Here is a 27,176-nt window from a genome sequence, read left to right as displayed (position 1 = left end):
ATTTTTACTAGAGTTCAAAAAAAGTTGTGACACATGCAGCATGGAAACCTTTCTTAAGATAATGCAAACCAGCATGCCTGTTTGTTTTTCCTAGTGACTTAAAACTGATACTTTGACATGCAATCAATTTGCTTAATACTAAAAACAAGAAGGGGAAGTCTTTTTTGTCTAAAATGCTTTCAGAAACAGTACATTTTTTCAAATGTTGATCCAAAACCAGTCATGAGAATAGAATTTTACCACTTTTAGTCACGTTAATAATGGAGAATATGATTTGTGAATGCATACAAGCAGTTTGCTTTCCAGTATTAAAAATAGGATGGACTTTTTTTAAGCAACTCTCTTGCAGGGCTGAGTCTAATTCTTATTGAAGTCAATGGGTATCCTTCCAACTAGACTGGACTTGGAGTCACATGTGCAGTGGCCACTCTCAAGCATGTTAGAAACATGGGTCTTGATAACAGTTATTGTGGGACACCAGCATACTTAACACTTTCGGAGCATGCAGATGGGGGCCAGTCAGGGACAGTCATCTCAGGACACGCTGCCATGGTATAAACATAAGCATAAACCTTGTGTGTCAAACTGATTTGTCCTCCCACACTGGTTTGTCTTCCCTCTCTCAGACTACAGGGTTCCTTGCAGGAAGGACCCACCTCTGGCATCAGGCAAATGTCAGTGGCAGCAAGGTGAGTAGCATCAGGGAACTGCTGGGGATAACATCCTTGCTTGCCTCCTGCTGTTGAAACTCATGTGCGATGGAGCTTTGTACCCTAGATTTCAGTGGTGGGCTACATCCTTGCCTTTCCTGGCCCTGCATTCCTGGCCTGTCCAAGGGCTCCATGAGCCAGGTGACATAGCTCTGCAGGTTGGATCTGACCCATGGCCTATACATTTGACATCCTTACCATAGAGAGTCCACTACACTAGTGAATAAAAAGATGCCACAATTTCATTTTTCATTCTATTTAGTAATATGCCAGGAACCACCAGTAAGCTGAAAAATGATACTTCTTTGAATGCGAGGCTTTAATATTAAACCTCATGATTTCTTTCCTGCTGAGCAGTACTTCTTACTTTTGGCAGCTGGAGAATGTCCCCTTGAAAACTTTTGGGTGCATTTCTCTTGGCACTGTTTCTGTACCTCTTGGCTATTTAAAATTGTCTCCTACTATATTTGTTAGGTGTGAAAACTGTCATTAATATATTGAGTCAAACAAAACTTTCTTGTACCAAGCTACTAGTAAAAGACCGGTCTTTTTTGTTTACATTACCATGAAGGTTCACAGATAATGTTTTTCAGATTCTTTGATGGCAGATAGGTATTTTAGATTAATTTTGAACATATTTAATTTGGGAAGGAGTTTACTGGAATTAATTGGTGGAAAGAATGGAAAATTATTTCTTCTGGCTGCTTGCACCATTATTTTTGGTCTGCACACTGCAGAGGTGAATGAAGCATTGTGTGGGCTCATAGTGTGGTATTCAAAACCATGGAACATTGGGACATTATATATTGTCTACATTACTGAGGCCTTTTTTGAAAGCTTAACCCCTGCTCCATGTAGTTTGGAACTATCTGGAAGCACGTGGTTATATTCAGTTGCTGAATTTTGATCCCCTGCATATTCAAGAGCAATATGCCACAAAACTGAGTGCGTATAAGAAAGATAAGCCCACACCAAACACCTGAATTTTAAAACTCTCCTAAATGGAAGCAGATTAGGTTTGAAGGCCGGTGATTATTTAGTTCATGGCATATCCTTCTCCTGATTTGTTTATTGGGTAAGTATCAGCCATGTATCTGTCAGAACATGGCATCAGGGACTGGCTTCACCCAGAGGAGGAGTGTATTCCACAAGATGTAAATGCACTTAGATCTTGCTTAATATTTGGATGAATTTCTAGTTGTGTTGGAATCAATGGAGCCATATTTTCACCCCTTCAGTTTAAGTGGTGCTCAGACTTCATTTTGTCCTCTGCAGGAGGGTGATTTTCACTGCAAGGACCAACCATGAAGTCTTCCATACAGGCAAAGCTCCCACTGAAGTGTGTGAACCCAATCTTGCAGTACGTATTCCTACAAAGCCACTTCTGCAAAACTGTAGAGTTGATCAGAAAAATGGCTGGGGAATAAGAATGGATACACGAATTCAAGCAAGCTGCAGGCTTGTCTGAATAAGGACAACAAATAGGGGTGTGCAAAATGGACCGTATTCTATTCAGATTCAGCCCAAATTGCGGACAGTGATTTGATTCGTTGATTTGGATCATGTCCTGATTTGATTCGGCCAAATCCAAATCTGAAGATTCAACAGTGATTCAGAAAATCAGCAATTCGGCCATAGACACAGCTTTAAATGTTTTTTCTACATACCTCCAGGTACCAGGAGTAGCTTATGAATGCTGAAATGGTGGGGCAGATGGAGCGTCCCACAGGACTGTGGGGGGCCCCCCCACGTGCTTAGCAGCAAACCCGAAAGTGGACCGGAAGTGCATTTGGTCCACTTCCAGGTCCACCACCAAATGCACAGGGGGGGAGGGGGCCTGCGCTCCTCTAGCTCAGTGATCAGCCTGGGGCAAACCCCGGGTGCCCCCCCAGACCCAGGAGGCACCAGTCACTGAGCGGGGAGGGCGGGGGCGAGGGTGCATGCTGCCCAGCAGACCCAGAAATGGACTGGAAGTGCGTCTGGTCCACTTCCGGGTCTGCTGACAAGCGCACTGGGGACACCCCACTGTGCTCCTGTGGGACCTCCATGTGCCCCAGCATCTCAGCATTCATGAGCCGCCTGGCACCTTGAGGTATGTAGAAAAAACATTTAAAGCTGTGTCTATGTCAAAATCATCGAATCTTTCCGAATTTCCACGAATTGATTTGGAGGTTTCTGATTCAATTCGGAGAGATTAAAGGGTCCTCTGATTTGATTCGGATGTGCAGATTTGGCCACCAAATCAGGCTGAATCTCTGCCAAATCAAAACAGCGACCGAAGCTTTACACAGACCTAACAACAAACTAAGTTCCACAGCCACCATGCAATTATTAGATGAGAGCTTCAACTATGATTTCTACTTTATAAAAAGTTCTAAAAAAATGTTTATTTCCTTCCAAACTCAACCAACTGCAAGGAATTTGTTTGTAATGATTTAACCCTTGTGCCAATTCAGTGATTCTGTGGCAGAATATAAAACTAACCGGCTAAGTCACTAAAAAAGTATAAACTCACTCAGTAGTGGCTACATGGAGCTGCAAGGCAGTTCGAAAAAGACTCTGTGTTGTTTTTGGACCACACCAAAGCATTTCTAACTCAGGAAAAGACCACAGAAGTGATGTTTGGAATCCTTTGCTACTCAACACACACCTTCATTCACTGTGATGGTGATGTTTGGAAAGCCAATAGTGGGAGCCAAATACACTTCACAGCACAGTAATGGCAACTTAGATTTTTTGCCTCCTTTGTCTTACTAAAAGTAAAAGTGATATGCTAGCTCCTCTGATAGGTAACAGATAGCAGGCTGCTCTGCATTTATCCCCTGGAGTTCAAAATTCAGAAGGCCTTCTGTCATGTGCCTTGCTAATCACTTGAAAGATTTCCTCCATAGGTTATAAGATACTGCCAAAAATAAAAATTAATTTCCTTTCTGCATCAGTTTGGTCTCTTGCTGTTTCATAGCTGCCCTCTCCTCCTGTTCACCCATGCAGCTGAGCAGGGAGGGGAGGAAACAGATGGGCGTGCCATCCTGGACCAGGGCCCAGAATGAAACTGAACTCTCAGTGAAATGCACCTGGCAGCTAAGCTAACACTGGCAAGAAGAGTAAAGACTCAGACGCTCAGTCTCCCACATGTTTCTGATCTACTACAGCTATGTACATAGTTTCTAGGCTCCCTGGCTGTTTCTGGATGACACAGGGGTTTAATTTTCCCTAAATTGAAGCAATGGGTTTTTAAAAACACCACTTCAATTTAGGGCAAAATAAACCCCTGTGCTGCGTACACCCATGTCAGAGCGTAATCCTTACCTAACTCTCTAGTAGCAAGGGTGAAGTGGTCCTTGAGCTGCGGGTGGAGGGGGGAGGCTGGTGCTTTCCTCTGTGGCAGCAGCGCCCCCCCTGGCAGCAGCTGCCCACAGGTACCCGGCTTGGGCAGTCCCAAGGGGCACCACAGCCGCAGAGGGAAGCACCGGAGCCCCGTGCAGCTCAGGCAGGCTGCAGGGAAAAAAAAAGATCAGGCTCACCACTTTTTTTTCCTTCTGTGGAGCCTGCTTTCCCAGGCAGCTGCTGGGCTGCCTGCAGAGCCCCTGACCTGAACAGAGCCCAGTGCTTCCCTTTGCAGCTGTAGGATAGGAAACTAAAACTCCTCGGGGGTGTTTTACTTTGCAGTGCCCCAAAGTCATTTGCTACTTCCCAAAGTCATTTAAGGCATATTACACTGTTAAATGTGCTACAGGGGCTGCAATTAACTCACAATACACTGCGGAATGTGCAAACAGCAATGCCATTAAAGTGGTGCAAAAAGCATTTAACTCACTTTAAACCCTCTTTAAAGTGTCATCTACAAATGGCCCCTGAAGCTTAGCAGAGAAATGGAGAAGTGCATGCAGGATTTTTTCTAAGACCACCTGCCTGCCTGCTAAATCCTCTTGGATTCTGGACCTGGGAAGAACGTGTCTATCTTGCCTCTGCTCAGGAGAAGTCTGGTGCACAAGAGGAATCTCAGTTGGAGGAAAAAAGTGGCTGTGGGAAAACAACTAGGGAAGAGGGGACCAGGACACCAAAACAGAAGGTGGTAAGAGTCCAAATGGGATGGGGAAGCTGGGAGCACACCACAGGCACAATCCACATTTGTGATCCCTAAAGTGGCTTGTGTCTCTCAGGAGAGAATGGGTACTCAGTGTGATTGGGTCTTGTGTGGAGGCCTTGGGGGACATGGGAAAGGAAACTTCTTTTCACGCTTTGCCTGGACATCTCAGCAAGAGCCAGTCAAAATCCAGTTCTTCACTGGAGGAAGTGAAGGGGCAGGGGAATCTAACTGGAGACCGAACAGATGCAGCTAAAAGGGATGCCAGAGCTAAAAAGCACCATGATCTTAGTGCAACCTCACTGCCTTAAACAGTTCAACTTTCACCTTTCGAGCTGTGTCTAGAGAAAGTGGTCACAAACTCGTGAGGGTGGAGGACAGAGATTCTTAAATACTTTCAAATGTGCCACATCACTAGCACTAAAGCAAGCCAAAAGCATTTCTCTTTTCCCAGCTTCTTTATTTCTTCCTGAATATCAGGAAGCCTATGACAGGAAAGGGAGGCAGTTCTTACTATGAATTTCAAATCTAGCTTTAATCCAGGTACCAGCCTGTTTAAAAATACTGTCATGGCTACTTAGAGAGATTGCTTTATTAGCAGAAAACAAACTTTGATTCTTTCAACCTTTAAATTGCATTTAAATTGCATTGCATTTTTATTTCATAGCATGGACAACCTGTTACGAAACTGATTTCCTTTTTAATTCTATGCACCTGGTTGGGTTATACTTTGATTTGTTCATTTTGAAATAAACACTAAAAGGTATTAATGGGAGGGACATTACTAGAATTAGTAATTAGAACATTAGTGGAAAGGACATTCCTAGATAGAGGAGACATTATTAGATGTAGTTGTAAAAGAACCCCCAATTATTTAGATAAATAGACTACATAACAATTATCAGCATGTAAAAGAAAAGCTTTAGACTTTGTACTGAACAAACAAATTACAAAAAGCTACAAAAGAAAAGCAAATAGACCCTCATCAGCTGATTGCAATAAACATTTGAAATCCTAAATATCAGAAATTAAGACTGTCGTGGTAAAGATTATGGCTGTATGCTGACAACACAGAGAGCTGGAACTGACATGCTCATACCAACTCTATGAGTGGAAAATTCCAGGGCTCACCCAGCACGTGCCCCCTGGGTGACCTCGGGACCTGTCAGTCATCACTGACCTACTTTCCTCACAGACGCATGCTCAGTAACAGCAGGAGCATGAGGTCATCACTCCAGAAGCTTCTAGAAGGAAAGCAGCCTGATTGGCTACGGGGCTGCTATAAAAGGTTGGTGAACCCCCTCCCTCGGGGGGAGACCCGCTCAACTGACAGACAGAGGCTGACTTGTCAGGGACTGTCCTGTCAGGAGAGATACCACCTGGAAGCAGAGGCTGCGACAGCAGGGACTGCTCTCCAGGAGGGCCTACCAGCCCACTGGTCTCCTCCCTCGGTGCATTCGGTTTACGATTGTTCTTCGATTTGATCTCATGGTTACCGGACGGATTGGACTTTTGATTCTGACTATGATTCTGCTCGTCCCATCTCAACTTGATTACCGTTTCATTTGGTCACACCCGGCTTCGATCTCGGCTTTGGCTACAACCATCTCTTCGTTGTCCACTTGGACTGGCGTCACAACAACTCAACGAGTTACAGTTTTGTTTCTCGTTATTTGTTCATCCTGTGAATGAGCTGTTGACCAGCCCTGGGACTAGCGAGTGGGCAGCCGCCCCTATCCTTCGGGGTAGAACGCAAGGGCTTGCTCGTGAACCCCGTGGGCCAACAGACCACTTTGTTGTTCGTTACCGTTTGTGTTTTTGTAACTGTAACTGAAGAAAGCAGCTCTGCCTACGCAACCAAAGTGCAAGTGAATAAATCTAACTTATTTGAAACCATACGCGTGTCCCGTACCACTCAGACTCATCGCCGCAAATCCCACCTGTCGTGTTCCAACGCCACCCTCGACCCACCGTGACCTTGGGGCCCTGTTCCCCGACAAAGACAAAGCAGAAAGGAACAAAGAAAGTAATCTTGATAATCTGCAACTAGAACAAAATGATCTGGGTTCAGGGATATTTTGAAAACATCATTATATTAGTCTATATTCAAGAAAGGACTACAGCATGTGCTTAACTTCTATTAAGGTCAATGAGATTTAGGCACATACTCAAGAGCTTTGCTGAAGTGGGGCTATTATGCCTAAAATATTTCAGTGAATAATAAATGCTAATAAGAAGTTAAAAATAACATGGAAAGCCTCCATTCTAATAACATATTTGTTTTATATTCATGGCTGTAAAATTAGTAGAGAGCTTGTCTTACAGAATGAAGCCTGACAAAGAGAACTTTAGACAGAAAAACAATTCATTTTACAGCGAGTTTCCAATTCCCCTTTCCCATTCTTGCAGATGTCTTAGAATTGCAGCTTACTCCATTGCAAACTAGCTTCCCCTTCAAAATACACTGTGTCCTGCAATCACTGCCCTTATGTCAACATAAAACTACTGTATAATATGAAAATAAATGGAGTTACATCACCACAGAACAAGTGTAACAGAATGGAGAACATAGCCTACCATCCTGTGTATATAATATGACTCTATGTTGCCATAGAAATTGTGATAACAGCATCAATTCTAAGCAAATACTAGGCCAAATTCTGTGAGAACTGAATGGCTCACCTAGTTCTTTCGACCAATGCCAGAACACACTGAACATAGCAAAGAAGTGTGGTAACTGATTCCGTTTCCCATCCTTAATAGAAATACAGGTGCTGTCTCCAGTATGAGTCACATGCTTGTCCCTGACTTAATCAAAGCCTTCATCTACCCCATCCTTTTTCCTCAAAAATTTTCCACACTAGAGCCAGTTGAGTTCTCAGATGGGAGCACTAATCCAGATTTGAACTGTTGGCCCACAGAGCTGAGGACCTCTACTACTAAACTCAAAAACAGCTGACAGTGCAAGCCAAGGCTTTCTAACAGATGTGCACCTTGTAAGGACTGGATGCATGGAGAACCTGTAACACACTCATCAACGTGTGTTACAGGTCCTAACAATACTAAGAACCATCATTACCTCCATCCCCTGGACTTGCTTTGTGTACTTGACCTGTACAAAGTACATGTTTAATGTACTGAATTAATAAATAGTTTATTATGGAAGAGGCACTGGGGTTTAATTAGTAGAGATTTTCAAAGAGAAACTTTGAATGAGGTTAGATAACATGACAGCAAGAATGCAAATGGCCACACTTATCTCCTCAGTGCTGAAGCTGAACCATAAAGATATGTATGAATGAAAAAACCTATATAGACAGTAAAAGGCGAGCAGGCAATAAAAAAAAGGACATGTTAGAAAGAAAGAGAGATATGTAGCAGACAAGACAGGAAAAATAACAAACTTAGAAAAGGTTTAAAGATAAGGAGATTGTCTGATGCTTGGTTTTTTCATACAGTACAGTAACATTTCTGATCTCATGCTTGGCTTACAATTCAATTGTAAAATTGGAACCAGCCTAGCTCAAAATGTTGCTTTTGAATGGAGCATAACTCAGCATAAATCTTTATCTTTTTACATTCTATTTATTTCTTAATTTCGGAAAGAAACTATCAATCGCCCCAAATACTATATTAACTTAAGAAGAACTATTCACTTGCTTTAAATTAATCGCATGCCTAATGTTCAAAGATGATCATCATTGTGCAGATCCTTATATACTTGGCTCTCATCTTAATGCCAAGAAGAGTAAAGAGGAAGCTCCATGGTTTCTTTGCAATTACAAAAAGTATTGTAACCTCACTATCTTTGTGGCCAGGGAAACTTTACAAATATCTTCAAAAAGTGAAACCAGATAAAAAAATTCAATGCATCTGGCTGGAAAGACTGATATTAACTTCATGGCATACTACAGTCCACCCAATTCCAGATAATCTTTCTTTACACTACAGGTGATAATGACCCTCTTTGCTTTTGAAAGGTCCCGATCTTCCACTTATCAAGCTATCCTTTTTTCTGTGATGTGCTTGTCAGCTGTCCCTGGGCATTTCTCTCTCCTCCAATATCACAGAAAACTTTTTAATCTTTTGTTTTTTCCTCAGACCTGAAGAAGGATGCACTGCATTCAAAATCTTGTCTAAGTCTATCCTAAACATACAGTTGGTCTACTAAACGTTATCACCCACATAAATCCTTGCCTTCATAAATATATATAAATTTTAAATCAAAGTAGAGATTAAATCAAAAGTTTTTAAATCAAACGTAGAGAAAGTATTTTTAAGGGAAATAAATCCAATTTAAGTCTATATATTGTACCAAAACTGCTAATAAATCAGTTAGGGATTACTTTCTAATGCCTGGTTTCAATGAGACTAGACTGACGAGATGATTCTCTGAAAGTCGCAGCTGAAGAAAAGGTGGAAGCACATATCTATTTAACCACAAAAGTTAATGCTAGATCCTTATTTTTGGTTACCAGCCAGAATATAAATATCTGACAATTTTACCACAAACAGAAGAAAGTTGATCAAAGCTACTATCCTTAGTTCATTCTTTCTTGAGATTTATTTTAATTAAAAAGCAAACTTCTGTGTAATTTTGTTTGCTATTTAGTAACTAGCAACGCTAAACAATTAGATTCAGCTACGTTTGATTGCACAATTATTACATACATAATCTTTTACCCACAGTATATCTTTAAACAGCAAAAAATTGAGCTTCAGGTTAAGAATGCTGGATGTGGAAGATAACTATTTCTCCCAAACAAACACCATCAGAACAAGCTTCCTTAATGCCAGCACTCCTCAAAACTGTCCTGATAGACATAAAAGTATCCCATTTTACTCCTGGCTTCTCTGCTGAAATAACTGCTTGGGATAGTAGTGTTAATGAGAGGGATACCTACATAGTACTTACTATGCCATCAGACTTACTAGGGACATCTACACATGCACCTGACTGTGCAGTTGTTACTGTACAGTCATTTAGTATTTGCTTTAGTACTTGCTTCAGTACTTGCACTACTGCGCACTAGCTCATTGCTACTGCACAGTAGCAGCAATGTCATGGTTCATGCCCACAGACACTATATCGCTGTAACAATGAGCTATGTTGCCGTTGCTTGTTGCTACAGTGACATAGTTTCTCATATAGACACATCCACTGTTATTGAAGTTAATAAAAAGCCTTATTCCACCATAACTCTAGCATTAAAGCATGGGATCTACTAGGTATAAATCTAAAATAGACCATTATCATCATTATTTATACAGATTGCAGTTATAACGAATCTGCTACAAACACATAGGAAGATACAACTCTAGTCCTGAAAAACAATCTAAAAAGACAAAAACCAGCTGCAGGGAACAGGAACAATTACATGAACATGGTGGTAAGAGTATAGTAGGCACATACATACTGACCAGCTTTTTTTTTTTAACTTAACACTACACTCTTCATCACATATCCTCACTCCACAGTCTGACTCACTTCTCTCAGATTCAGTCCCAACAACCATCTCAGATATCTTATGCATTTATAAACCAAAGAAGCAGGTTGCTTGTCATTAAAAACATTTAACATGTCTTTGCATATGATATATCTCATTCATTACACTCTGTCAAAGTGCCCACAGAGCACCCATCTCCAAGTGGTTGACATCTTACAAAGATATTATTATATAGTTTGTGGCTTATGCCCACTAGCATGAATCGTAGAACCATTGGTGAAGCTCCACTTCTTCACTGCATCGCTTGATTAGCTGATAACACTACTCATAATTAAAAAGTTCAGTTGATGACTTTTTTCAGTATAGCTGTCAGAAGGAAGCGTCTTCAGAATACACACAAGACATGAGTTATCTTAAGTAACATTGTAAAATCAACTTGCACAGATGGTTAACATCATTGATGGAATGGAAATTCTTAATGGTAAGAAATCCTGTCCGGTTTACCATACCCTTTGACCTTGAGTTCCATCCCGTCCAGGTGATCCTGATGCTCCTGGGACGCCCTGTACACAATGAGAGGAAGATGAAAATGATTAAAGGAAGATGAGAATGGCAACAACCTTGCATAATACAACACAGCCTCCTTTATATGTAATGGCATCACAAGCTTGAGGATAAGCACAGGCTGAGATAAGCAGCAGGGTGATTGAGGGTGGGTCTATGACTCTGAGGTAATGTTGTATTTCAACAAAACAAGGATTACATGAATAAGGCTTATTGATATGACCAAGCTTCAGAGTCAGTTAGTTATTTCAGTTTTGATATATTACTTGACAGCAAAGAATGTTCACAGATAAATCCTGCCATGCTTTCTTTACAACTCACTTAAAAGAGAGCCAGACCTCATGTCAGTTTAATGCCAGAGTAAGTCCACCAAGATATATCAGACCTGTATGCTAAAACCATATTTCCTTCTCTCCCTCTTTTTTTTTTATAATGGTATATCCATTACCATATTATCTGAACTCAGTGCATTAATATCAAAGAAACAAAGACTTGACCAAGCATGATATAAATGAGCTCTGCCTGGCAAGGTTCCAAAAAGTTCAGATTAAATCCTCCCTCTATGCCAACAGATGCTGAAGCTGCTCTGGGACCATTACTACCATCACAGGACTGTAGGTATGATTCATACTGCTGGAAAAATATTTATAAGGAAAGTTTCTGGGAGTCAACTATTAATATCTTTCAGGACTAAAAGGTGGGGAACTGAGTTTCATAGTTTCATAGTTTGTAGGGTCGGAAGGGACCTGAGCAGATCATCAAGTCCGACCCCCTGCCATGGCAGGAAAGAGTACTGGGGTCAAATGACCCCAGCAAGATGTTCATCTAGCCTCCTCTTAAACACCCCCAGGGTAGGAGCCTGCACCACTTCTCTTGGAAGCTGGTTCCAGACCCTAGCCGCCCTGACTGTGAAGTAGCGCCTCCTGATATCTAACCTAAACCTACCCTCTGCCAGCTTGTGACCGTTATTCCTGGTCACTCCTGGCGGTGCTCGAGGAAACAGTGACTTCCCCAATGCCTGCTGATCCCCCCTGACTAGTTTATAACAGGCCACAAGATCTCCCCTCAGCCTTCTCTTTTGGAGGCTGAACAGGTTCAGGTCCTGTAGCCTCTCCTCATAGGGCCTGCCCTGTTGTCCCCTGATCATACGAGTGGCCTCCTCTGGACCCTCTCCATGCTGTCCACATCCCTCTTGAAGTGCGGCGCCCAGAATTGGATGCCATACTCCAGCTGCGGCCTGACCAGTGCCGCATAGAGGGGAAGGATCACCTCCTTGGACCTGCTCGAGATGCATCTGTGGATGCATGCCAAGGTGCGGTTGGCCTTCCTGACTGCCTCCCCACACTGCTGGCCCATGTTCATCTTGGAGTCAATGATCACTCCCAGATCCCTTTCCGCCTCCGTGCTGACAAGAGGGGAGTTCCCCAGCCTGTAGGTATGGTGCTGGTTGTTCCTCCCGAGGTGCATCAACTTGCACTTGTCTGTGTTGAAACCCATCCTATTCTCGTCCGCCCACCCTTGTAACCTGTCTAGAAATGATGGAATTATTTAAGATTGCACTAAACATCATAACAAAGAGTGATAAACTAAGAAATCGATGTTTTAGGCTGAGAATCAGATAAGTTGTCTTCAACAAAAACATGATACCTTGGTACTCAGATTGACTCAGAGAAATTTAGTGCCCAATTTTGTTCCAGAGATCATCTGAGCTATAATGTTATGGGTGCAAAGGAGATAATTTAATACTAACTACCTGATTTGCAAGCAGGAACTTCATTGTGGATAAACCTGCCCTCCAAATATATAAAATTTCAGTTTTTGAGATTTGCAAACATAAAAAAGGAGAAGGCCTAAGTGATTTGTCTGTACACACAGGGCAAAATACTAATCCATCTATTAGGATGGAAGCACCTAAATGTAATCCTGTTCCATCATGCCCAAGTCCCTGAGCTCTGAGTTAAAAATGCTGGACACAATTTAGTCCTTGTGACTTATGCGAAGGCTGAGATGACAGCGTGTTACAAAAGTAACTGCATTAACAAATTTTCAGACTCTCAAACATGGTGGAATAAGAGCACACTTAGGATCTGGCCAGCAGCATACAAGTGAGAGATTTCTGACTCTAAATGCTTTTGCATTCACCAAAGCTACAGTGCCTCTCTGTAGCTTTCAGTATCTGCCTTGAACTTCACAATACCACATTCAAAGATATCTACCTTGCCACCATTTCCCTCGGCTTTACTGATGGCAGGTTGAGGTGCTACACCTTATGGCTGTGTGGCAGGCTGACTGTGTAGTTTTAGTAATAGGTTAGGTGGGGATTTGTATGGGATGGTTTCGGTAGGATGATCCTGCTTCAGGCAGGCAGTTGAACTAAATGACCTCCAGACATCACTTCCAGACCTACTTTTCTATGATTCTATAGTACACAATAATAGCTTAAAACAAGAATGCAGTGAGTACCTGTAAGCCAGGGGGGCCAAGATCTCCCTTCTCTCCTTTTTCTCCTGATGGTCCCTGACAATGAACAATCATACACAATTACACATATACATGGCTCTTTGCTTCTGTTTTCAATTGTGCCTTTTGAAACAACACACAAAAAATTAATCAGATTTTAATTTTTCCTATCAAAAATGTTATTTGGTTTGTAAAAAATATAAATGAATCTTTAGAGATAAAATAAATAAAGAATAGGAATCTCTATTTTAAAGGCTTCAAAATGATCCTGATGAAGCCACGACTTCTTCAGGTTCTTTTCCTTTGTATTAGCCCTTCAACCTTTCTGGATATGTCCTGTAAAATTAAACCAACAGAGCTCTATAGAAATGATATGCGCTTTCATGAGATATAAGAGTGCAATAAAGAAGGATATATTTTCTATAGAATTTGATTTAAATTAATAAATATAAATATTGCAGAAATATAATTTTTCTATTAAATTTGACAGAAAGGATTGTAAATTTGTAAAACCTTGCCTAGTCTTTTAAAATAATCAAGGGTATATAGATGTTAGGGATAATTTCTATGAAACCTGCTGAATTATCCCTGCTATTGAATCCTATATCTTGGTTACTTTTTTCCCTAAGAATTCCCAGAAACAATAGGATATTTTATTCAATTCTTTAAGATTTTTCTACAAGGAAAAAAAGGTGGTTGTTTGATACTCCTCACAATCTGTTCACATCCAACACAAGACCTTTAAGTTATTTATAAGACAGCATAGAGACTGGTAGTAAGGGCACCTTGCCCTGTTAACACGTCTCAGCCATGACACTGAGGGACCAGTTCTAGACAGTATTTTAGGCTTTGCACCTATTCGCACTCTGGCCTCTCTGATGAGGCTGCCAACAAATGCACCAAACACTGCGAGTTAATTCAGGTGGTGAAGGAAGTGGTTTTTGTATATGAACATCTCTGCAGTTATAACCGGTCTGAGAGCAAGGTCCCCCAAAAGAAGTAATATTATATATGTGTTATATATTATAAAGCATATATATCTAAATATGCTTTAAACATTCCACCAACACTCTCCAGCTCACTGCAACTTTATTTTTCTTTGCTTTTCACCCAATGGGTATGTATCAAAACTATGATCCAAAACCTCAGGTTTAATGAAATTCAGAACCAAGTGCAAATCTGAATGCTGGACCTGTAAAAAACCAATTTTGCCCATTTGTCTCAGATTTTGTTAAATCTCAGATCTAAATCTCGTTTTATCAAACCTTTCACTATAATCTAAGATGCTGCATGTGTTTAATCCTCTTGTAATATGACCATACATCAAACCTATGTGTATTTAGGACTCACTGGAAGCCCCTGAATAGAAAGTCCACTTGGTCCTTGAGGTCCTGGAGGCCCTTGAGGTCCTGGAGTACCAGTTTCACCACGTGGGCCATCTGGGCCCTGCAGTAGAAAGAGCATAAAGGCCATATATTAAACCCTTACTCTATATACAAAGGGACAGTCTAAGGAATTAAATACTAATAGATTTAAAAGCACTTGAACTGTGAGTTAACACATGACAGAACAATAAGGATCCTATTCACAAATGTCTTTACACAAGTGAAAAATGGCTGATGTGTGCTGACAGGAGCACTATTAACATTTCTTAAACCTAGGAACCAGTGACCTTTACCAAAAACCAATGTCAGTTGGCTGCATGACTTCTTTAATAGCATAACAGACTATTTGGAATTAAGTCTATGCCAAAATCCAGTTTTAGATGCAAACAGATGAAAGCCAAGAAATTTTGCACGTTATAATTGTGCATATTGTATAATGGTGGAAGTTACCTTTGGACCTGGATCACCACGGTGGCCCTTTGGTCCTCGAACCCCTGGACCACCCTGAGAAGCACAGGTATAGCATTAGCCAAGAACAATAAAACTCGGGTATTCCTTTTATACTGAAACTTATATATTATTCTATTCTGGTAGTCCTACTGCAGTAATTAGGACCCAAGTGCCAGCATAAAGTTAAGCACATGCTTAAGTGCTCTCATATGTGAGGACAGACTGAATCACTAGGTTTAACTATTTTCTTGAATCAGGGCCCATAATAAATAAGCTTCAAAATACTGCAGCAACCTCTGATATAGATGGACAGATGTATACATACATGGTGGCAATTTTTTCATATTGCTAAAATATACAAATGAGCTTTTTCCAAGATCACTATATTACACTAAAATGCTGATTTTCCAATTAATCTAATATTTTTATAAGGCAAAAAATCCCACCCATTAGATTTACTGCAGTTTAATTTCAGTCATCCATTGATAGAACATTCTTCCTTCTCCTACCTCTGCTTTTTTTACTTATGCCTCCTACATCTGTTAATCATTTGATAATCAACCTCTGCCTTACCCTTCCTATTGTTAATAGTTCTACATGAGCCATTAGAATGGTGTTTTTCTAAGTACGACTGACTGGAATGCATCTCAGATATATGTGTAGGATGTGGCTTTGCCCTCCTGGATGATTAAAATATTTTTTTAAGCTTTCTTATTTTATTATTTTAAATGTAGAATTCAGTGACCACTCCCTTGCTCTGCTGCCCCACCATGTTCTAGATCCTCTCAGAATGGAAGCTCTGCAGAGTAGGAACTGCATCTACCTCTATGTTCACAAGGACCCCACTAACATGGATATTATTCTTCATCAGGGCTCAGTAGGTGCTACAACAACATTAAATAGCTAGTAAAATATCAGTGGCAACAAGCAGCAAGCAGGACATTAAGCAGATATTGGTTTCTGCTGAAGCCCAAAAAGCCTAACATTCACCTTGTAGGGCAAGAAATATGTATTTAGCAGAGACGTATGAAGACAATATTAAATCACATTAAAAAGTACATTATGTCAAGCACTCTAATTATACAACGTGTCAGTATTAACAGTGTCTGTATAACCGTAACCTGGCCTGACAATCTACATTTACAGGACCACATACTATTTTTTCATTCACACTTCTCCTTGTCCCATCCTCCTAGCTCTCTCAGCTCAAAGCACAGACCTCCTCCCACCCCCACTCCCATTCCCAGTTCTGCTCCACAGCCTGGTACCCAACCCCATCACACTTATCCAGGCTCCTCATCCCCATGTGTTTCCATCCTTTTTCCAGGCCCTGCCTCCAAAGTCCAAATCTTTATAAGCCTTCATTTCAATCAAGTTAATATTTCCTCTTCCCATTTGTTACGCATATTGAAGACTAATAACTTGTGTTTGGCTAATGCCCTTCTCCCAGAAAGGCAGAATGAATTTGAAGACATCAAGAAAGGAAGCATCTAATATTTGTCTCCACAGTTCGTTGGAATGGTTAATCGTACTATTTGGGGCCCTATTTCTGGTTTGAATTTGTCTGGCTTAAGCTTCCAGCCATTGATTCTCATCTTGCCTTTCTCAGTCTTTTAAAAACTGATATTTTCCCTAATGAAGGTAATTAATTACTGTAATGAAATACCATCTAACACCTTTCTAATACGATACACAGATTGAGCTCTTTAAGTCTCTTACTATAAAGTTTTTTTCTCTAGTTTCTAATAATGCTTATCTATTCTCCACTTTTACCAGAATACAATATCCCTTTTAAACATAGAAAATACAGGCAGTATCCGTCTCACCTGGTGCCTCTTCTGTTTAAAGTTTAGCAAAGCTGCAAGTAACAGAAAACTGGATCTTAAAATGAAAAATATCAGGCATCCTTAAGTACAAGAAACACTACCAATGCCACCAATTATTATATACTTGATTATGGTATTTTTATAAAGGAGGGAAAAAATCCTGACTTCCTAAAAAAAAGTCTTGGCTTAAGATTCATAGATTCATAGATGCTAGGGTCGGAAGGGACCTCAATAGATCATCGAGTCCGACCCCCTGCATAAGCAGGAAAGAGTGCTGGGCCTACATTACCCCAGCTAGATACACATCCAACCTTCTCTTGAATACCCCCAGGGTAGGGGAGAGCACCACCTCCCTTGGGAGCCCGTTCCAGACCTTGGCCACTCGAACTGTGAAGAAGTTCCTCCTAATATCCAATCTAAATCTGCTCTCCTCTAGCTTGTGGCCATTATTTCTTGTAACCCCCGGGGGCGCCTTGGTGAATAAATACTCACCAATTCCCTTCTGTGCCCCCCTGACGAACTTATAGGCAGCCACCAGGTCGCCTCTCAACCTTCTCTTGCGGAGGCTGAAAAGGTCCAGTTTCTCTAATCTCTCCTCATAGGGCTTGGCCTGCAGGCCCTTAACCATACGAGTGGCCCTTCTCTGGACCCTCTCCAGGCTTTCCGCATCCTTCTTGAAGTGCGGCGCCCAGAATTGCACGCAGTACTCCAGCTGCGGTCTGACCAGCGCCCGATAGAGGGGAAGTATCACCTCCTTGGACCTATTTGTCATGCATCTGCTGATGCACGATAAAGTGCCATTGGCTTTTCTGATGGTTTCATCACACTGCCGACTCATGTTCATCTTGGAGTCCACTAGGACTCCAAGATCCCTTCCCACTTCCGTGCCACCCAGCAGGTCATTTCCTAGGCTGTAGGTGTGCTGGACATTTTTCCTCCCTAGATGCAGCACTTTGCATTTCTCCTTGTTGAACTGCATTCTGTTGTAAGATAAAGTCACATGACGAAGCAGGAAGTTTCTTTCCTTTCGTTCTTTGGAGCCATCTTGCCTGGACAAGTAGCACATGTGAATGTCTGATTCTGGGCTGAATCAGAGATGAATAATGGTTTGGTTTTGTTTTTTCTGCCAACATCTCTAACTTCTTCCAGAGTCGAACAGTCTGTCTAACTGGTTGGCAAATAAATATATTGGTCATAAGTACTGAATTCTAGGATGACAAGTCCTGTTGAGTTAGATTATTTTTATGCTCACATTTGAGCCTAGCTACTATGCAACTTTGCTCCTTAATAGTATTATTAATTTTTTGAAAGAATAGGTTTTTGAGGTTGTAGATAGTTGTATATTGTCTGCACACTACTACTAAGTCAGTCATTTGATTGGGGTCTGAGGAATTTTATGCCCCATTCCCTAAAATCACACAAACTTCCATGCCAGATGTAGGAATGGGGCATTCATTTCCAAAAATACCAATCATGCAACTGCCAGCTACCAACGGGGTAGAGAAGGGATGGCACCTGCAAATGGGGACCAGAATCTCTCTACTCCCTGGCTGCACCCCCCTCAGCATGTGGAAGTGGCAGCTGGCGAACCAAAAGCTGCCATAGGCACCCAAGAATATGAAAAGGCAGGCATGCAGCTGGGGCTTCATGCCCAGTGCAGCTGGGAGCCCTGGCTGAACATCCCCCCCTCATGGTGCAGCTTGAGGGAGGCTCTACTACCCCAACTGCATGCATCAGTTTTAAGAGGTGTCTAACACAAGCAGCAGGGAATGGGATATCTCTGGGACTGGTATGGGGCAGCCCCTCTTGGGACTCAGGACAGTCCCTTGTCCAGTCCTGAGAATCAGGCAGTGGAGGGCTGTCCCCCAGATCCCGAAGCTGCCATATAGTCTGAGGGACCTGGCACCTTAAAAAGTCTTAGAGCAGGGTTGCAGGACAAGGCTCTTTAAGATGCTGGGTCCCACTGAGCCCACAGCCAGATGCTGACAATCACTGTCAGCACTGGGACCCCAGCAGCCCCCAGCCAGGTTCTGGACCAGGGGCCATCCACATCCCGATGCTAACAATCACTTGATTGTCAGCATTGAAAAGTTAGACATGCCACAATGTATGGAAACATACAAACCAGCCATAAAGGCATTACAGATTTTTGGGGGAGTATCTTTGTGGCTTGTTTGCCATTTTATGGCCCCATAAATCCAATGAATGTGTGGCTTGTGGCTGTTTATAGCACCATTAAACATGCCAGAAATGTAACGTGTGCTGGGGGCCTAATTAACACTCCTTATCAACTAGAAAATTTAAAAAAAGAAATGGGGGGAAAACAGGTTTAATCTTACTGCAAGACATGATAAAATTAAAAAGATTCACCTGCTTTTTCATGTTCCTGGCTGTCTTTTTCACATACTACTAATGTAAATCATGTACAAAAGAAATAAAACTCCAAAACAAAGTTGATTTCTGCCTAAATTTAAAAAAGGACACTTGGATAACTTTTTTCAAGTCTGGTAGGATATACTTTTTGTGTGACTGAGATCTCTTATCTCAATGAAACATTCACATGAGAAAGTATGCTCCTTCAAGTTACCATAGCTATAACTTGTAGGGTTTTAAAGCTCACATGCATGAGATCTTTACTAAAGTTAAGACTTTTTCTTTTGTATGTCTAAGGTGCCCCACTTGCTAGGACTATGTAGACAGAGGTCCCAGATTCAACATAAGAGTACATAAGTGTGCCTCTGGAGATAACTGAAAACTTACTAGAAGTGTTTAAGAGAAGATTGGAAAAACTGACTATACTAAAATTATGCTTCCGGCAAAGCCATTTGGTAGACTGCCTACATTTTTTTTCAGACTATCATCTATGATTCAGTTAAAAAAGTGTGTTTTTTTTTAATTATGAGCCTGCTAAGGAAACAGGGACATTCAATATGATGAAATTAAATGTACTTTATCAGTAAGAATTTTAAAACATTATTATACTAAAGCATTATCCACCTTACTTCCTATACAGTAGATTCCTGTTATTTGCATAGCTTTTTTTCCTCACCAAAATTATACAAATAAGCAACCTCTGCTAATAAATGGAACATTTATGGGGAATAAATGGGGAATAAAGGAAAACCAGGAAAGGGTAGAGAGAGGTAGTTAGTAGGGGTAGGGGTGTGCGAAGCTTCGGTCACTGATTCAATCTGGAGAAGATTTAGCCTGATTCAGAGGCCAAATCACCAAATCCAAATCAAATCAGGAGAGAAAAAAAATCCCTCCAAATCAATTTGGAAAAGATTTGGAAAAAGATTTGGATATTCGGCGATTTGGAAGGCAGTCTGGCAGGGGAACAGAAACTGAGAAAAGGGAGGGGGAATGGGGGAGGGGAAGACTGACATCTGTAGCTGGCTAGTGACTGTGATCTTTCCCTGAGTCCCCCTTCAAATTACAGTGCTCTGGGGGAGGGACATAGAAACAGCATATAAGCCTCTGTCTGCACCCTTTCTGTCCCTTTTGTGAGCTGTTTCTGCCTGAGCAAAAGAAGGGCAGGTGGCTGGTCCAGAAACAGGTGGGTAGGCAGAGATCAGCACTGGGAAGGCTTCCTGTTATAGGCTAGCCTTAGGGCTATGCAAAGCTTCAGTCCCCGATTCAATTTGGTAGAGATTCAGCCCGATTCGGTGGCCGAATCTTCGAATCGAAATCGAATCAAGAGACCCTTTAATCTCTCCAAATCAAATCAGAGAGATTCGGAAAGATTCTGAGATTTGGACATAGACACAGCTTTAAATGTTTTTTCTACATACCTCAAGGTACCAGGCTCATGAATGCTACAATGCTGGGGTGGACAGAGCATCCCACAGGAGTGCAGGGAGCTCCCTAGCACGCTTGACAGCAGACCTGGAAGTGGTCCAGAAGGAGTTCCAGTTCACTTCTGGGTCCACTGGGGAGCGCACCAGGGGCCCCCCTGTGTATGCCCCTGGATGAGCGACTGGTGCCTCCTGGAATCCCTCTGTGGCCAACTGTTGATCTGAGAGGGTGTGGGGGGGGGGGGGCCATGCACTGCCTGGCAGACCTGGAAGTGGACCAAAAGAACTTCCAGTCCACGTCCGGGTTCACCACCGAGCACATGGGGGTCCCCCTGCGCTCCTGTGGGATGCTCTATCTGCCTGAGCATTGCAGCATTCATGAGCCACACATAGTCCCTCAGGATATGTAGAAAAAACATTTAAAATTGTCTATGGCCGAATAGCTGATTCTCCAAATTGGCATCGAATCTTCAGATACAGATTCGGCTGAATCAATGAATCAAATCACTGTCCCTGATTTAGGCTGAATCTGAATCCAAATAGAATACAGCCTGCTTCACACACCCCTAGCCACCATCCCTGCTGTTTTCATCCTGCTGCACATTGACACATACACACACAGTCACACGTTTGTACAGTTTGATGTGCAGTTTCCCAGAAACCCCTGCACCTTGAAACTTGGCAGGCCTCATGCCCTCAGAAGGGGTTACCATCCCTGATGTTTTCACCCAAATCTGCCAAACAACGTCAAAGTTATAAGTATTCAGTGATTCCTCTTATAGTCAATGGCTGATTCACAGAATCTCTCTGAATCAGCGCCGAATCAAATTGGGACAGTGATCCAAACCTCCAAATTGAATCAGTGTTCTCTGAATCAGCCAAATCCAAATCCTAATCAAATACTGCCCTAATAGTTAGCTATGTTAGTGTGAAGTCAGGCAGAAGGCAGAGCAGAGAACCTTAGAAATTTGTTCAGAGAAGCATAAGCTTTCCTAGGCCACAGCCTACTTCATCAGATACAGAAATTGGTAATATAACTCCCAGTCATAATGTGGTACTGCACTGCAAGTTGCTCTATACATTTCTTTGGTTCAGATTTTAAAGATTTGCTGATGAATAGAAAATTACAGAAATTGCTGTGGCATGTCCCACTATGAAGGTAAACAATTATATTCTGCACCAACTTGGGATTCTAAAAGGCAGAGAAGTTCAGAGTGGAAGTAAAAAAGGCTTTGATGACCAGTGCTCTATGCAACAAACTTTAAAGCTAGTTGCTATCAAGCTTTAATTTGCACATGTAACAGGGTCTTCCCTACACCTGGGAGTCCCATCAGCTGATAGGGCTCCCAGCCAGAGGGGTGTATCATGCCCAGCTAGGGCTGGGAGTTCTGCAAATGAGGGGACTCAGCCCCAGCAGGTGCTGACTCTGGGTTCCAGCAGCTGGGTGGCTGCCCAAAAAGTGTCTGAAACCCCAGGCCTGGGAAATCATGGCTGCCATGATCTCCCAAGCTTGGGGGTGCATGATAACCCCCTGGCCCAGGGGGAATGAGAGGCTCCTAGCCATAGGAGCTTGCTTCTTGCTGGTACATAAGGAGCCCAGGATTGGGTTCCCCTTGCACCAGCAGTAAGGCATAATGGAATCTAATGTGCAGTCCTACAATTACACCTCCTTGCCATGCACATGTAGCACAGCAGGAAGTACAATTGTGTGGATCATGCATTAGATCCCATCACACCTTTACTTGTACATGCAGAGGTGGCCTAAGGGTCCCAACCATCTGGCCAGTTGTAACTGGTCACTTGTGCTACACGTGAAGTAAGATTTAAAAGAATATGATAACACTCTTAGAAAGGATTAATAAGCACCTTCCCTTGAATGTGTATTTACTATCTCTACATTTCATTTCTGCATTGAGAAACCTTTCTTTACACAATCCTATCTCAATCAACACTGTTAAGATACAAGAGTCTGATAAGATATCATTGGTGTGATGAAAAGGAAAGAGATTTCAGAGTCATCCATACACTATTAACACCACACCATCAAACTTTATTGGCTTTATTTACCAGTGGGATATAAGACATAACAAAAAAGAATTATGTTACACTGCTGGGTGTTGAAACAGGATTATATTTTTTAATGTATAATGATGTTCATTTTCATTTTTATCACGCTTATAAACATTTGGACTTTCTTTCATATTCCTACTGTTCCCAATTTTTCAGAACATTGTCAAGATTTACAGACTTGAACTCAGATCAAGAAATTTCTCAGCCAATTAGGATCTGAGTTTACAGGTCTTCTATATCCAAAACTCCCACAGAGTTCAAATGGATTCCTTAATATGGAGCAGCTGTAGGACTGGGACTTAGCATCTCCGGTAAGAATTATTTTCATGTATTATTTCTGGTACAGTAGAAAAGCCAGACAAGTATATTCACCATACACATTTATTGAAACTGAACTCCTGAAACGTCAATCCATGTGCTGCTGTTTGAGGATAGGTTAGTAACCCCCCAGGAACATTCAACATAGCACTGAGTGCATTGGGAAAATATGCGCGTCTTAACCTCGACTGTATTTGCTAGTTCATCCATCAATACAAAATAAATTTCAAGAACATATGGCTGGAAGATAAAGGATAGGATGTTTCCCTAGCAGATTGTAAGGAACTTCTCTTACTTATGATTCCAATGGAGCTTCTCCTGCCACATTATCTCCTGTTGCAGCCATTGCAATGAAAAGAAAAGCAGTAGCTATTACTTACAAAAGTTTATGCATTTCTGAACAGGTTAGTCTCTAAGGTGCCATCCTGTCCTGCCTCCTATCACTGGTCACACACACTTTCTTTCTTTGTCAAACAAAACTTCATAAGATACAAAGGACTGATTCCTTAGATGAGTTAAAAACTTAGACTTCACCTTATAAAGTGTGGTAAAACAAGTGTGAGGCAACACATAGGAATGAAAGAGATTATACAAAATAAAATGAGCTAAATTAGTATGAAAAGATAATCTAAAACAGATTATTTTGAGCAATACACTAAATACCACATATTTATTGTACTGGGATTACTGAAAAGAAATAATAGCTTGCCCAGGATTTACCTTATTCTATGTTATTAACTTAAAAATATAGATAGTACCGTACAATACAAGTCACTAGCTACCATAAGAAGCTAAAATACAGGGGCCACATGCAACCCTACAGCTAGAGCAGGATGAATCTAATCTGAGAGGTGTGTCTTGGATTGAGTTCACTTAAATGCAAAAAAACCCAACCCAAGTCAGAAGAAAGATATTTCTGAAAAAACCCTGGAGGAGTGTTGGATACCTAGGGCCCTAAAGATCAGACCTTTGGCACCTCAAGGACTGCAGAACAGAAGTCACATTTCCCTTAAAAGAGTGAGAATTTCTGCACCTTGAAAATGAACTCTGACTACCCAGACAGAAAACATGTTCAAAAACAGTAGATTCTTGTAAGATTAACCTCCAAGATGGTGCCGGGGTAACTGTTTGCTTAGATCTGCTGCGTGTGTCTGATGTGTCAGGATGACCTATCCCACGTCTAGTCTAACGTGTGAACTCACAGCTTTTCAAAAAATGGCTTTCCTTCATGATTCAACATACTTTGCTTGAATCACAATGGCTCTCCCCCTTCTCCTCTATTTCTGTGCCTTTATGACTTGCCTGCATACCACCTCATTCTGAGAAACATGAATTCAGGGATACAAAAGCCATTTGCAAAATGTATTCACCTCAAGCAGTTTACAATGGAAATGTCTATGTAAACTTACCAACTGTCCTAAGAACCTAATCACACAGATTTTACTACAGTTTTAGAAGACAAGAAAAAAATCACATATAAGTGTTGTATAAAATTGTTAGTTTTAGACCACTCGTTAAAAACAAGACAACTAATACCCTGGCAAACAAGAATTACAGATCTTAATAAACAGTCAAGTCATTTGTGTGGGGGTGGGATCAAATCATGGCATTAAAACAGTAGCATGAATAAAAGGCACTGTAAGGTTTAGGAAGGTGTCACCATCTAAAAAGCCTGATGCCAATTTGGTTGGTCGCTGCACTGTCAGTAGCATATCTACCTAAATGATAGGATGATATTGAAACCCTCATCCATTTTGTGGCTCAGTGTACACTAAGGAGCTGACAAAAGAAGCAGTGCCTCACTGAACATAGATATTATATGAGTTTGGCTCAAGCACAGGCTAGAAAAAGCTTATTTTAATATTTTTTTACTGCATGCTCTCCATCTACCTCAATCAGGCATCATCTGGCCATTCATGTTTAAACATACTATAGATTGATCACGGATTTCAGAAAGCCAAATTTCAACCTATACATTTCCTGCATTTCAGAGAGCCTCCAAGTAACACTTAAGTGGTTAAAAATTGTATGTAAGTGCCACTGACATGACATGTCTGTTGACTCTAGAGACAGATAGCCATTGCAAGAAGTCCACATATAAATCTAATTGGCATAAATTTGGATTAGGCAGTAAGAATCCAATTCACTTTCAGAGCTAATTTTTCAGAGCAAACTGCATGACATCTTTGCTAATTAAGTGGATTGAAAATTCAGCTTTTTGCCAGTATACAAAACTGTCATTTCATTTTAGTAGCTGAAACAGTACACTATGGCCCTTTCCCATCTCCTTGAAGAAAACAGATTACTGCAGTATTTGGTATGTTTGAGCACGAACCTGATTAAAAACTTACCGGGGGTCCAGGAGGTCCAAGTGGTCCTTTGCTGACTTCAGAACAAGAGCAAGCATGAGGAAGAGCTGGACAATTTTCCTCATCTCTCTGAAGAGATACCAAAATAAGGAAGTTTTTACCCACAACCTTGATTCAGTACTTGATAATTTATAGAAAAAGATACAGTAAATACAGAGCAGGAATTTCCAAAACATCTAAGTGATTTAGAGTTATCAATTTCATTGACTTTCATTAGGACTTGTACCCACAAACACACTTGGGTCCTTTTGAAGATCCCATCCATTGATTTCATGAGGATCATTGTGAAAGTATGCATTTCAGTAAAAGGCAAACAAGTAAAACTGATTTTAAATGGATTCTTACCAAGCCAGGAATTTCACAGCATTTGTCTCTATTGGCCCATGAGGTAGTACAAGCAATGTCAAACATCTGTAACTGGAACTGTTTGAAAATAAGCACAATATTGTCCATTATTTAGAAATTCAGTGAGAAGAGGAGCCAGCATAAGAGAAAGGGACCATTACAGAGGACCAGTTGAGCAGAACAGCATGTGGAAAAATGACAACATAGACTTGTGAATAGATTTTAAGCAACAGGTTGCAAATATACCTGGAAGGAGGGGGGGGGAGGGGGGGGGTCTAACCATTGTATTTTGATTACTGAGCATTAAGTGGGTCTAGTGTGTAGGGAGTGGTCCTGTACCAACTAACCAAGGAATGCGAGTGGGCTCCCTTTATCCAATACACAATTTATGATTCAGCCACTTGCTACATCACTCCTTCTTGCTCTCCCAAATAAGGGCATAAAGGGATAGATACGAGACAGCTGAATCTGAGAAAACTAAATATTAATCTCACTCCCTAGGCCTACGCTCAAATATAACCTTGGATCCCATCACTCGTCTTACTCACACAGCCACAAATTGTAAGTCAAATTTCAGGACATTCATCACTTCCCCTTCTAACTCTTTTTTATGTCTTAAGTACATGTATTTAAAATAGTAATAAATGGTATATAGTTAAGCACTTGGTCTCGGCCTGGCTATGTAAAGAGGAGAGGGAACTGCTCTAGTAGCCGGCCCTCCATTAGCACCCTGTCTGACCCCCACCATTGTCATTGGAGGACAGGGCACATCCCCCTAGGTATACCCAGGCTACACCCATCTGAATGGTTCCAATAACTACTCATTTTCTGGACTGGGATGCAAATTTTAAAATGGAGATCCTGTCAGGTACAGCAGAAATCCCTATGCTGTTGCTCTCACACTTTGTTATATCAAAACCGTTTTTAAAAGATTTCATTGATTATTTTGGGAGAGCAGAAAACAGTCTTCTTTCTGAAAGAGATGATATGTAATACAAAATAATTAGTTTATGTACTAAAAGAATTGCATGTATGCATGGTCCTGTCAGTAATATTTATTATATAGGTAAGCAGCATATTGTATCTATATAAGGGACATATTAGATATACACACTTGGGCATGTTCCTTTTCCTGTGTTAGACATTCCAGAAATCCTTAGCGATAAAATATTTTGTTGTAAAATAATGAGTAAATAGAAACAGTTTGCTGAATTGCTTTCTTATGTTCATGAAAATGCTGAATGAGTCACAGTATTCTGATTTAAAAATATTATGTGGGTTGTTCCTTCTGACTCAAGTTAAATTATTAAAGAAAGCTTTCTTTGCTGCTGTTACAATTTATTCATAGATT

The 27,176-nt window shown here is 41.2% G+C and overlaps 1 protein-coding gene across 4 annotated transcripts in view; it reads right to left on the bottom strand.

Moving 5' to 3' along the window:
* COL14A1 (collagen type XIV alpha 1 chain) overlaps positions 1-27,176 on the bottom strand; it is a 192,358-nt gene that overhangs the window by 36,725 nt on the left and 128,457 nt on the right. For all 4 annotated transcript variants that reach the window (XM_090040565.1, XM_090040568.1, XM_090040567.1 and 1 more), the window contains 6 exons: positions 25,826-25,903; positions 25,463-25,549; positions 15,104-15,157; positions 14,619-14,714; positions 13,272-13,325; positions 10,754-10,807 (listed from right to left, as the gene is read on the bottom strand). In XM_090040565.1, coding sequence (XP_089896691.1) covers positions 10,754-10,807; positions 13,272-13,325; positions 14,619-14,714; positions 15,104-15,157; positions 25,463-25,549; positions 25,826-25,903 — 423 coding nt within the window. The remainder of the gene's footprint in view (positions 1-10,753; positions 10,808-13,271; positions 13,326-14,618; positions 14,715-15,103; positions 15,158-25,462; positions 25,550-25,825; positions 25,904-27,176) is intronic.

The sequence above is a fragment of the Crocodylus siamensis genome, chromosome 3, assembly GCF_052110815.1.
Source record: "Crocodylus siamensis isolate JL-2025a chromosome 3, ASM5211081v1, whole genome shotgun sequence".
Taxonomy (NCBI): domain Eukaryota; kingdom Metazoa; phylum Chordata; order Crocodylia; family Crocodylidae; genus Crocodylus; species Crocodylus siamensis.
Note: the sequence above shows the minus strand (reverse complement) of the source record. Positions and strands in the feature narration are given on the sequence as shown.